This window comes from Lipotes vexillifer, unplaced genomic scaffold, assembly GCF_000442215.2.
Source record: "Lipotes vexillifer unplaced genomic scaffold, Lipotes_vexillifer_v1.1 scaffold1003, whole genome shotgun sequence".
In the NCBI taxonomy this organism is placed as follows: Eukaryota; Metazoa; Chordata; class Mammalia; order Artiodactyla; family Lipotidae; genus Lipotes; species Lipotes vexillifer.
The window spans coordinates 1,017,629-1,030,306 of record NW_006798890.1 but is presented as its reverse complement, the minus strand read 5'-3'; the positions used below and the strand labels follow the sequence as shown (position 1 = coordinate 1,030,306).

The following is a 12,678-nucleotide window of genomic DNA, read 5'->3' as shown; positions in this document are numbered from 1 at the left end:
AGACCAAAAAAAAAAAAAAAAAAAAAAAAATGATGTGCCCATCTCACCCTGGTTTAGAATCACTCTTTTCTATGTATCCCCAATAGCCAAGAAGATTTTTATAGAACTCAGTTTGTGTGATAAAAGTGATAATTAACATTTTGATTTGTCTTCTGAATATAATTTATAATACCAAATATGGTTTTACAAATTATATGTGTATCCCACCATCCAGGGGTGGTGGTTGGGGGCTGCCTCTCCAGACAAGAATTATCCTTAAAAGAGGTAAGACATACAACGGACTGTATTTTATGAAGTATGTAACAGTAAAAAGAGAAGAGAAAAACCTACTTTGATTTATAATTTTTATTTGTTACTAAGTTATGTGAGCCAACTATTTTGAACGCTATAAAATTCTCTATATGGTTTAATGACACAGATAAAATACACCTTAAATTTGTTAGCCACTAAAATTCCAGACAATACCCTACTGTCTGAGGGTCAATTTTCTATGGAACATTTAGCACCTATCTTATTTTCCCAATTTCACACAACACTATGGCAATAACTGAGAACTGAGGTACTCTGTCACATGATAAGATGAAGTAATAATTACCAAGCATTTCCTTTTCTGCCCCACAGAGTGAAAGAAGGGTCTTGATGAGCCGTAAGTGTCCTGCCAATAAGATGTTATCTGCTTCACTGGTCTCACATTCAGCTGTGCGATTAGGTTCAAAGTTATCCAGCCAAGTAATCTCATCTTCAAGCATGGTAGCTGGGCTGATTCTTAACTGCTCCATTTCTGAAGCTAAGATGGAAAAACAAAACAAAACGACCTCTCATCCTGAAGAAAGAAGGATTTCTTTTCATGGAGTCAAAACCCTGAATTAAAGTAAGCAGAGACAAGTCTCAACCTTCTACTTCACAGATTAAAAAAACTGTCATTAATGAACAGCAGCTGCCCACAGGACTACGGAGGCTCACACACATGTCCGTTCCTTCCCTCCCTCCCTCCCTCTGTCACAAATCGAACAGTACTGAGTGTCTCCTCTGTGCAGGTCACGGTGCTGACGCTGGGGGTACAAGATGAAAGGGACACTCCTTGTTCCGAAGAAGCTCCTGTTTGGTGGCGTCAGCAGATGTCCCAGGGAAGAAACCCTTCTAGAGAAGGAAGGGCTCGAGGGGTGAGAGGAGAGCCATCACTCCCACTGTGTTACCTATGCCAAGGGAGGGGGGAGCCCTGTGAGGGAGAGAGGGGTCCGCAGTGCAGCAGCAGAATCCATGTTTCCAGATGATGAGCCAACCTCCAGACAACCACTCTTTGGTATTAAGTATTCCACTTTCCCCTCCAAACAAGGATTGAGAACAAGATTCCATGTTGGAAGCGGGGGTTAGGGAGGACAGCAGGAGTAATCATGCTCTCTTCCCACTGCACTGCAGGCACAGGCAGGCAAGGCCCCACAGAGTGAGGTGGAAAGAAAGGGATACTTCAGGCGACACTGTGCGTCCTTGTCTCCTCACTTACGAAATGGGGCTAACACCTATGCTGCAGGGTACTGTGTATACAGTGTCCAGTATAGGCACTGGCAAAAAAAGGCAAATAAACGTTTCAAGACGTATTCCCTCCCTGCCCTCAACATCCCATTAAGGGATCTTGGATCCCTTACTTATGGCTCAATGGCACAGCAAAGGCCTACACTAATAACTTGTTCATGCAGTCTGAGGATGTATGTGTCTCATACAACTCATGAGTCCAGTTCTCAAGCAGCAAAGCAGAATACCCTCTCAAAGTCCAAGCCAGAGAACAAACCTTCGCTGGCTGCTGCCCAAATTAACACTGAAAGCCTAGTTGAAAAATGCAGTACTAGGCTAGGCTGTTAGATGGACATGTAGTCCATCCACTTCTCTAGATAGTACAGGTCTTATCCTTGAATCAAGACACATAGACTATATCATCTCAGGCTCCAACAAAACTAATTTCACTGCCCTGCTCAGAGCACCATGTCCTCAGCTTTTGAGAGACACTTATGAAACCCAGGAAGGCATCTGCCTTAGAGATGCTGCTGAGGCTTCTTAGTCACTCTGTCTTTATGTGTCCATTACATGAAGACCTTTGTGTAAAGTTTCTTTTAGGTTTGAGTGCTGGGGAAAAGATCTGTTTCTTTTGAGAAACCATTCTGTTTCTTCCTCTAGGGTATCGAGAACAAATAAACAAATGAGGTTTCCTTTTTACCTTCGTCCTCCTCAAAACCTAATTCTGACTGTGTGGGGCTTTTCAGCCTGCACATACACAAAGTTTGTTTGTTTGTTTGTTTTTTTTAACCTCCTGGTCTTGACATTCTTTTCCAATTAACATTTTTGTTGATCCTGACTTTCATTTTATTTCCTATAGGCAGAAGCAAATCTTTCCTATAAGCTTTGTGTAAAGAACAAGGAATAAACTCTTGACTGGAACAACTGAAATTTGCATAGAGGACTCCAACAAACCTTTGCATTATATAAGTGTAAGTACAGATGATTAAAATCTAAACACTCTAACAAAAGAGTTTGTAACAATGATATTGCAAACACCTAACACTAAACAATTACCTGACTTCTATCACTCACTTCTATTACTGTCAGCATATCTCAACAGATTTCCTCTTTCCTTCAAACCTTCAAAACTGTCAGAATTGACTATAACAGAAAGACTCTTCTTAATAGTTCTGTATCAGTGTAATTAAAATATGAGCCTTTGACAATTTTTAAAATCAACACATCTTCTAACACATTAATGGTTGGGTATATATAATAGCAGAAGAGATAACTGGTACATGGGCTTACATGCTATTTCCAAGAAAATAAAATTCAACTTCAAACAATAATTTTAATGTTATTTATATCTGAGATACTTTAAGTCAGATTTAGAAATGTCTGTCTTCCTTTTCTAGTCCTTCCCAACCCCTCCCCCAACATAAATCAAAGTTAGACATCTACTTACTTGTCAGATCATCTAATAATTGGCACCTCAGATCAAAATACTCCATGCACTGGGATAACAGTCTAAAAAACAGATTTCAGTTATTAAAAAAAAGGCTGATTTGAGAATAAAAAAATATTTTCCTTGTAAGAGTAAATTCATAAAACAACTGAATAAGAGAATTTTCCTAAGCATAAAATAACTACATCAATTCAACTTCAGTATTTTAGCAAGACACACTAGTGATTTTACTTATACAGATATAGTATAGGAATAATAGTGTAAAGAGAGAAAACTTACTAAATCTATCACATTATGTAATGATGTACACACTGACTGCATACATAATGCACTGATTAATTTGTTCAAATATCAACTGATACACACTAAGCACCTACTATATGCTTGGAACTGTTTTAGGGGAACAGTGAACAAAGGAGACAGACAACAGATGAAAAATACATACATATGTCAATTGGTGATAAGTACTAAGAAGCAAAATAAAGTGGATAAGATAAGAAAAAGGTAAATTCTTTTATCTAGGATGATCAATGAAGCTTTTTCTGCAATTACAGAAGTGAAGATCACAGGTTTTAAAGTCAGGCGGACCTTACTTTTAATCCTGGCGTCACTACTTACAGCTGGGTGTCCAAGGACAATTTATTTCAGTTGTCTCAGTTTTCTGATTTCTAAAATGCTTACTAGAGCATTAGAAATAAATGTGCACACATATACACAAACATAAAGGGCTCAAGAATGCACTAATGATGAGACTACAAGAACCAAGAATTATGATTATTAAAAAAGTGGGGATAATAAAACTGCCAAACTCATTTGGCCATTGTGAGGATTAAATGATATATGCAAGAATGATATATGCAAAGAATTTAGCATATATTATGCTAATATAATAATATTAGCATATATTATGTGTATGTGTATAATATATTATAATATATTAGCATATATTATGTGTGGCACATAAGCAGCCCGTGATAACTGCAATTATCATCACTACTATTATTATGGGAAAATAGGTACCAAACTTGGACATTAAAAAGTTGTGAGATGCAATTTTCAAATTATAAAAACACATAATTAAAAGACCCAATACTGTGTAAAATTAAATGCTTTACATTCAAGAGCTTCTCTGAGAGTGTATGTTAAAAAATTCATTCAATGCTTTCTGTTTCTTTCCCAAAGTTTAGAGGAACTTAATAACAAATCAAACTGTTAATGGTTAGTTATGTTAAATAATCTGACTCCTACAACAAGTAGAAGCACAACAGCTTACTACTTAAAAAATGGCTTTATGCATTTAAACTAAAGAATCACTGATCTAACTAGTTAATAAAAGGATTATCTGGTTTTAGGAAACTTTTAACTAGGAAAAATTGGAATATTAAAGTTAAAAATGTACAAGGGCAAAAAAAGAAGTTTCTATAACTTTTAATCCACATGCCTTTATCAGGGAAATATCATTCCCTGAAATTTTGGCTTTACATCACTAAAGACTTACTTTTCATGACCAGAAATACACAGCTAATGTCTATCTAATTTAGGTTAAATCTTCATGGTCAACTGCAAGTTTGTACAGCTAATGTCTATCTAATTTAGGTTAAATCTTAATGGTCAACTGCAAGTTTTAGTTAAACTAATTGTAAGTTTTAGTTAAATTTTTAAGTTTTATAAATCACTCACAATGATCTCATCTCAGAAACAAAAATCTTAACTTCTTTGTTATTTATAAATTTATAACACTAAAATAGGCTAGATGCTTCAAAATAATATTTAAGTTGAGACTTAGACATGTGGGCCAGGAACCTCCATATAAGAGAGTGCGTGAGAACATAATCAAGGTTGAAACAAACATTTAATCCTGAAATGAAGACTTGCAAACTGATAATATAACTCAGTTCAAAAATATTCTGAAGATTATATAACTTACAATTAGAAAATATAGGTATTAAAAAAAAAGTTAGGGACAGACTGGAGACGAAATCACAAGGAAAATTAGAAAATATCTTGTGACAAATAAAAATGAAAACACAACATACCAAAAGTTATGGGATGTAGCTTTTGAAAACAGTGCTACTAGGGAAGTTCATTCCTATATGTGCTTACATTAAAAAGGAAGAACGATCTCAAATCAACAATCTAATTTTTCACCTTAAAGAACTAGGAAAAGAAGAACAAATCAAATCTAAAGCCAGTAGAAGGAAGAAAATATTAAGAGTGAAGATAAATAGAGAATAGGAAAACGATACACAAAATCTACAAAAGCAAAAGCTGGTTCTTCAAAAAGATTAATAAAATGACTCAAAAAAAGAAGACTCAAATTAATAAAATCAGAAATGAGTGAGGACATTACTACCAATTACAAGATAGTATATGAGCAAGTGTACACCAAACAAATTGGATATCCCAGACGAAATGGACAAATTCCTAGAAACATAACACTTTGGAAGACTAAATCAGGAAGAAATAGTGATTGCTTGCTATCACTAGCAAGAAGATTGAATCAACCAAAAACCTCCCAACAAAGAAAAGCCCTGGACCAGATGGCTTCACTGGTGAGTATTACCCAACATTTAAAGAAGAATCAATACCAACCCTTCTCAAACTCTTTCCAAAAAACTGAAGAGGAGGGTACACTTCCAGCAAACCTAACTCAACAGTACATTTAAAGGATTTAACACCATGAACAAGTGAGACTGATACCTGGAATGCAAGGTTGGTTCAAAATACGAAAATCAATCAATGAATATACTACATTAACAGAATGAAGGAGAAAAACCCATGATCACCTCAACGGACATAGGAAAAAAAAATTGACAAAATTTAATGCCCTTTCATGATAAAACACTAAACAAACTAGGAGAGTAAGAAAACTACCTCAATCCAATAAAGGCCATATATGAAAGCCCCACAGCTACTATCATGCTCAATGGTGAAAGACTGGAAGCTTTCCCCCACAATCAGGAACAAGGATGCCTACTTTCACTACTTCTGTTTAACATAGTATTAAAAGTTCTATGCAGAGCAATTAGGCAAGAATAAGAAATAAAAGACATCTAAATTGGAAAGACAGAAATAAAATGATCTGTTTGCAGATGACATGATTTTATATATGGAAAACCCTAAAGAGTTCACAAAAAAAAACTGTTAGAATAAACGAATTCAGCAAAGTTATAAAGATACAAAATATGGAGGCGGCGAACAGGGAGACCGGAGACCTAGCAGCAACTGGAGCAACATGGCCAAGCCTTGTGGGGTGCGCCTGAGCGGGGAAGCCCGCAAACAGGTGGATGTCTTCAGGCAAAATCTTTTCCAGGAGGCTGAGGAATTCCTCTACAGATTCTTACCTCAGAAAATCATATACCTGAATCAGCTCTTGCAAGAGGACTCCCTCAACGTGACTGACATGACTTCTCTCCGGGCCTCGCTGGACATCCCCATCCCAGACCCTCCACCCAAGGATGATGAGATGGAAACGGATAAGCAAGAGAAGAAAGAAGTCCCTAAGTGCGGCTTTCTCCCTGGGAATGAGAAGGTCCTGGCCTTGCTTGCCCTGGTTAAGCCAGAAGTCTGGATTCTCAAAGAAAAATGCATTCTGGTGATCACATGGATCCAGCACCTCATCCCCAAAATTGAGGATGGAAATGACTTTGGGGTGGCAATCCAGGAAAAGGTGCTGGAGAGGGCAAATGCAGTCAAGACCAAAGTGGAAGCCTTCCAGACAACCATTTCCAAGTACTTCTCAGAACGTGGGGATGCTGTGACCAAGGCCTCTAAGGAGACCCACGTAATGGATTACCGGGCCCTGGTGCACGAGCGAGACGAGGCAGCCTATGGAGAGCTCAGGGCCATGGTGCTGGACCTCAGGGCCTTCTATGCTGAGCTTTACCATATTATAAGCAGCAACCTGGAGAAAACTGTCAACCCAAAGGGTGAAGAGAAGCCATCTATGTACTGAGCCCAGGGTTAGAAGGGAAATAAATGACCTATACTTTGTGTGGGGAAAAAAAAAAAAAAAAAAAAAAAAAAAAAGATACAAAATATGTACATAAAAATCAGTTTCATTTCTATATACTAACAATGAACAAAGAATATGAAAAAAGAAAGACAACAATTCCACTTTTAATAGCAACAAAAAGAATAAAATACTTAGGAATCAACTAAACCAAGGGAGCAAAAGACTTGTACAGTGAAAACTACGAACAATGCTGAAAGAAATGAAAGAAGACTTAAATAAATCTAAAGATATCTTATGCTTGTGGATCAGAAGACTAAATCTTGTTAAGATGCCAATATCCAAAATGATCTACAGATTCAATGCAATCTCTATTAAAATATCAATGATGTCTTTCACAGAAACAGAAAAACCCATCCTGAAATTCATATGGAATCTCAAGGGGACCCCCAAATAGCCAAAACAATTCTGAGAGAGAAGAACAAAATTGGAGGACTCACACTTCCTGACCTCAAACTTACTACAATGCTACAGCAATCAAAACAGGGAGGTACTGGCATAAAGCCAGACATATAGATCAAGGAATAGGAATAAAGAGCTCAGAAATAAACATGTATGCATGCACCTACGTATGTGTGTGAATATAATATATATATATATATTTTTTTTTCAAATGATTTTCAACAGAAATGTCAAAACCATTCAGTGGGAAAAGGAGAGTCTTCAAAAAAATGGTGCTGAGATAACTGTATATCCACATGGAAAAGAATAAAGTTGGACCCTTACTTCACATCATACACAGAACAACTCAAAGTGGACCAAAAATCTAAATGTCACAGCTAAACCAATAAAACCCTGAAAAAAACCAGGGGAGAAACTTCATGACATTGGATCTGTCAGTGATTTCTTGGATATGACATCAAAAGCCCAGGCAATGAGAAAACCATAATTCAGAAAGAGTCATGTACCAAAATGTTCACTGCAGCTCTATTTACAATAGCCCAGAGATGGAAACAACCTAAGTGCCCATCATCGGATGAATGGATAAAGAAGATGTGGCACATATAAACAATGGAATATTACTCAGCCATAAACAGAAACGAAATCGAGCTATTTGTAATGAGGTGGATAGACCTAGAGTCTGTCATACAGAATGAAGTAAGTCAGAAAGAGAAAGACAAATACCGTATGCTAACACATATATATGGAATTTAAGGGAAAAAAATGTCATGAAGAACCTAGGGGTAAGACAGGAATAAAGACACAGACCTACTGGAGAACGGACTTGAGGATATGGGGAAGGGGAAGGGTGAGCTGTGACAAAGCAAGAGAGAGGCATGGACATATATAAACTACCAAACGTAAGGTAGATAGCTAGTGGGAAGCAGCTGCATAGCACAGGGATATCAGCTCGGTGCTTTGTGACCGCCTGGAGGGGTGGGATAGGGAGGGTGGGAGGGAGAGAGACGCAAGGGGGAAGAGATATGGGAACATATGTACATGTATAACTGATTCACTTTGTTACAAAGCAGAAACTAACACACCATTGTAAAGCAATTATACCCCAATAAAGATGTTAAAAAAAAAAAAAAAGCCCAGGCAGCAAGGTAAAACAGAGAAACTGGACTTCATTAAAATTAAATACTTTTGCATATCACAGGACACTATTAAAGAGAGTGAAAGAAATCCCACAGAATGGGAGAAAATGTTTGCAAATCATGTATATGTTAAGGGATTAATATCCAGAATATATAAAGAACAATAAAAAACAGACAACCTAACTTAAAAATGAGGAAATGGGGGACTTCCCTGGTGGTCCAGTGGTAAAGAATCCGTCTTCCAATGCAGGGGATGCGGGTTTGATCCCTGGTCAGGGAACTAAGATCCCACATGCCACAGGGCAACTAAGCCCACGTGCCATGAACTACAGAGCCCACGCGCTCTGGAGCCTGCGTGCCACAACTAGAAAGAGAAAACCCGCATGCCACAACTAGAGAGAAGCCTGCGCACCACAACGAAAGATCCCGCATGCTGCAGCTAAGACCCGATGCAACCAAAAAATAAAAATAAAAATAAATTAAAAAAACAATGAGGAAAAGACTTGAATAGACATTTCTCCAAAGAAGATATACAAATGGCCAAATAAGCACAATGAGACACTCAAAATCACTAATCATTAAGGAAATGCAAATCAAAACCCTGAGATGCACATCACACCCATCAGGATAGTTAGTAACAAAAGCAAACAGAAAACAAGTGCTGGCAAGGATGTGGAGAATATGGAACCCTTAACACATTGCTGGTGGGAATGTAAAATGGTACAGCCACTGTGGAAACAGTACGGTGGTTCCTCAGAAAAATCAAGCATACAATTGCCATATGACCCAGCATTTCTACTTCTGGGCATATACCCCAAAAAACTGAAAGCAGGACTCAAATTGATATTTGTATACTCATGTTCATAGTGGGATTATTCATACTAGCTAAAAGGTGGAAACCAAATGTCCATCTATGGGTGAATGGATAAACAAAGCATGATATATACATACATTCAGTCTAAATAGAAATAAAACCCTGACCCATGCTGTAACATGGATGAACCCTGAAAATATTATGCTACGTGAAATAAGCTAGACACAAAGGACAAATATTGTATGATTCCACTTTTACGAGGTACCTAGAATAGTCAAATTCATAGAGACAAAGTAGAATGGTGGTTGCCAGTACCTTGAGGGAGGAGGGAAATGAATGGGGAGTTACTGTTTAATGGGAACAGAGTTTCAGTTTGGGATGACAAAAAAGTTCCGGAAATGGACAGTGGTGATGATTCACAATAATGTGTATGTACTTAATGTCACTAAGTTATACCCCCAAAATGGTTAAAATGCTAAATTTTATGTTATGCATATTTTGCCGCAGTAAAAAAAAAAATCTAGCAAATCTGAAAAAAAAAAATCATCTCCATGATTGTCTTTGAACTGTCTCTCTTCACTTCCTTTGTCCATTTTTCTATTTGGCTATTGGTCTTTTGTGGTTTATAACAGCTCTTCACATATATTAGCAAAACTGGCCTTCTATCTGTCATATACGTTATAAATCTATTTAGTCAGTTTAACTGACTTTTGACTCTACGGCATTTTTTTTCCACATAGAAAATTTTAATTTTTATGGAGTCAACTTTATCAGTCTTTTATCTAATGACTTCTTACTGGGTACACAGTTTCAGTTTAGGATGCTAAAAAAGTTTTGGAGATGGATGATGGAGATGGTTGCATAAAACTGTAAATACACTTAATGCCACTGAGCTGTACACTTAAAAATGGTAAAAATGTTAAACATTCCGTTTATGTATATGTTACCACACTAAAAAAAAAAAAAAAAAGCCCAAGTTTGGATGCTTATATGTTAGGTGTTTAGAGTAGCTCTAACGTTTCTTCCCTCTAAGGGCTCTAATTTGTAAAGCATATACATATTGATTTCACAAATCTCTGTGGCACTTTCTAAGCCCCAGAGCAAGGGCTCGCTGGTAAAGCTGAATTAGAGAAACTGGCTTAAACTTGAGGTCAGTGTGGGATCTCTGATCTCCCAGCCTGGGCCTACACTGGGGCACCACTGCATGCAGGCTTGCCTAAGGAGACAAGATGGGGTAGGCAGAATGGATTTACTCAAGTCATTCTCTGAGCCTGGACCTCAAGCCTTCTTCCATGCCCAGGCATGTATAAAACCAAGAAAGCAAGCTAGAAGGATACCCTAGTACCTCTAGACATGGAGTTATGAAGTAGGCTGAGCTAAGAAAGTGAGGTAAAAGTGGACATGGGCAGTGCGACCTTTACACAGTGATCTGGCTTGAATCATGCAGCTTCTCAACCACCAGGTGAGTCCTCTTTCTCTCTGGGGTAGGGGGACCAAGAGGAGTGGAGGTGGGAGTTGGGGTGCTTGAGAGGAAGAAAGCCTGGTAATGTTTTTTCTAACTCTTCTGTCCTGAATGGGGAGAAAACCTGAAATGCCCTCTTTCAGGGTACAAATGTTGGAAGAGGAAAGGAGAAAGTCCATCATCTCAATCATGCACTGTGGACTCTGGGGGAGCAGTACACAAATCATTATTCTCTTTCTGTATGACGTGAACTTTTTCATCTTTACATACCTCTGATTGACTCCTCGCATAATACTAGTTGGGGACCAGAGAGGCAGCTGAGCAGTGAGAATCACACCTAGGAGAAACTGATTTGGCTTCTGCACATCTGGATGGGCTGAAGTATCTGTCTGACTAAGAGTATACAGTTGATCACAGGCAACACGGCGAATCTGAAATTGCATTTTTAGTGGCAAAGGAAGTACATCAACCAACACTTACAAACTGCTTAAAAAATTATTTTCCTCCAAAGTCCACCTGTGAAGGATGCTGTAAGGGTTTGAGTATTTCAATCTTTAATGGTAAAGTTTACATTGAATAAACTAGGGCTAATTTAAAACAAGTGTAGTCTGGGAACTAATTTCCCAAATTATTCTAGAACTGTACTCTCATCAATAGGTTTATAATTTAATGTAAATGAAAATAAGGAAAAAACTCTTCTGCAAGTGCCTCAAAGTTAACTTTCAAGGTCATGTACAAAAATGAGGATTATAAAATCTAATGAAAGTTCATGGCTTGAGGTTGGGTCTTTCTTGATTTTGACCAACTTGTTGATGCTTAAATGCTAGCTGCCTTGGCCAGCTATGGATACTGAACACTGGCTGTAAGATTTTTTTATAAACAAACACAAGTTAATCACAGCACTAGTCTCTTGACTTTCAGTGAAATATGGAACAGAAAGGAGGGCAACAGTCCAAATGGTCACTTTGCTTTCAGAGTGCTCTGTGGCCTCTTTGTCTGATTCCCCGAGAGGACTAAACACCATCCCCTTCTATACTCCCCACCATGTCACAGGTATCCAGAGAGCCCACGCAGAACAGGACCAAAGGGGCTTTTTATAAAGTAAAAAATCCTTACCTCAGCACTTGGTGATCCAAGCAGAATATCAATGATAAAATCAGCAACACAGGGCAAGTTATAGAAAGATGCTAATGATAAGAATAAAGAGAATGGGAGCAGGGGAGGAAAATAGGTTAGGAAATGCATTTTCAAAATTTCAAAAATTTTGAATAATTTCTTAAGCTTAACTATCTTAGAAATCATCTCTTCTTCCATACAGACTCAAATTCAGTGCCTCCACAGCTGCACCCACGTCTCTGAGTCTATCCCATGAGAGTCCAAGGTGCTCAGAAGCAGGACTGTGTCTTGGTCATCTTCACACCCAGACATTTTTCACGATGCCGTGTGCACACCAGTTACAGAATAAATGTCTTGCCTTGATAAAACTATCAATACTTGTGAACTATAAACTGTACCCCACAATAAACTTACAAATGATAAAAAAGCTTGAAGTTATAATTTTTTCATCTTGATTTGAAAATATCTCTATAATTAAACAACTGCAGGAAAATCGAACTAAAAGTATGGCATATGCTCAAAAGCATTTCATAATGAATTACTTTCATATATAAGCCTTTAAAAGCATTTCTGCTCAAAGTAAATCATTTCTGATATTACTGAACTGTCCCATAAACATCTAACTTTTTCTATATGTTTATCTTGACATATGATGAATTTGGATGTTATACTAAATACATAATGATCACCAATTCTATGAACAGGCAGTCTGACTCAGTAATAATAGTGAAGAATAGGGCTCTGATGTGTTGGTACAATTTTTAAAAGTGGAGTTGT

General features: G+C 37.6%; 1 protein-coding gene and 1 pseudogene across 2 annotated transcripts in view; one reads left to right on the top strand and one right to left on the bottom strand.

Moving 5' to 3' along the window:
* USP24 (ubiquitin specific peptidase 24) overlaps positions 1-12,678 on the bottom strand; it is a 107,721-nt gene that overhangs the window by 43,840 nt on the left and 51,203 nt on the right. The window contains exons 37-40 of the mRNA XM_007471132.1: positions 11,902-11,972; positions 11,056-11,216; positions 2,960-3,021; positions 596-787 (exon numbers count right to left, since the gene is read on the bottom strand). Of these exons, the coding sequence (XP_007471194.1) occupies positions 596-787; positions 2,960-3,021; positions 11,056-11,216; positions 11,902-11,972 (486 nt within the window). The remainder of the gene's footprint in view (positions 1-595; positions 788-2,959; positions 3,022-11,055; positions 11,217-11,901; positions 11,973-12,678) is intronic.
* LOC103072472 (proteasome activator complex subunit 2 pseudogene) lies at positions 6,195-6,914 on the top strand (annotated as a pseudogene). The gene has a single exon (XR_014368708.1). The product of XR_014368708.1 is annotated as a proteasome activator complex subunit 2 pseudogene (transcript).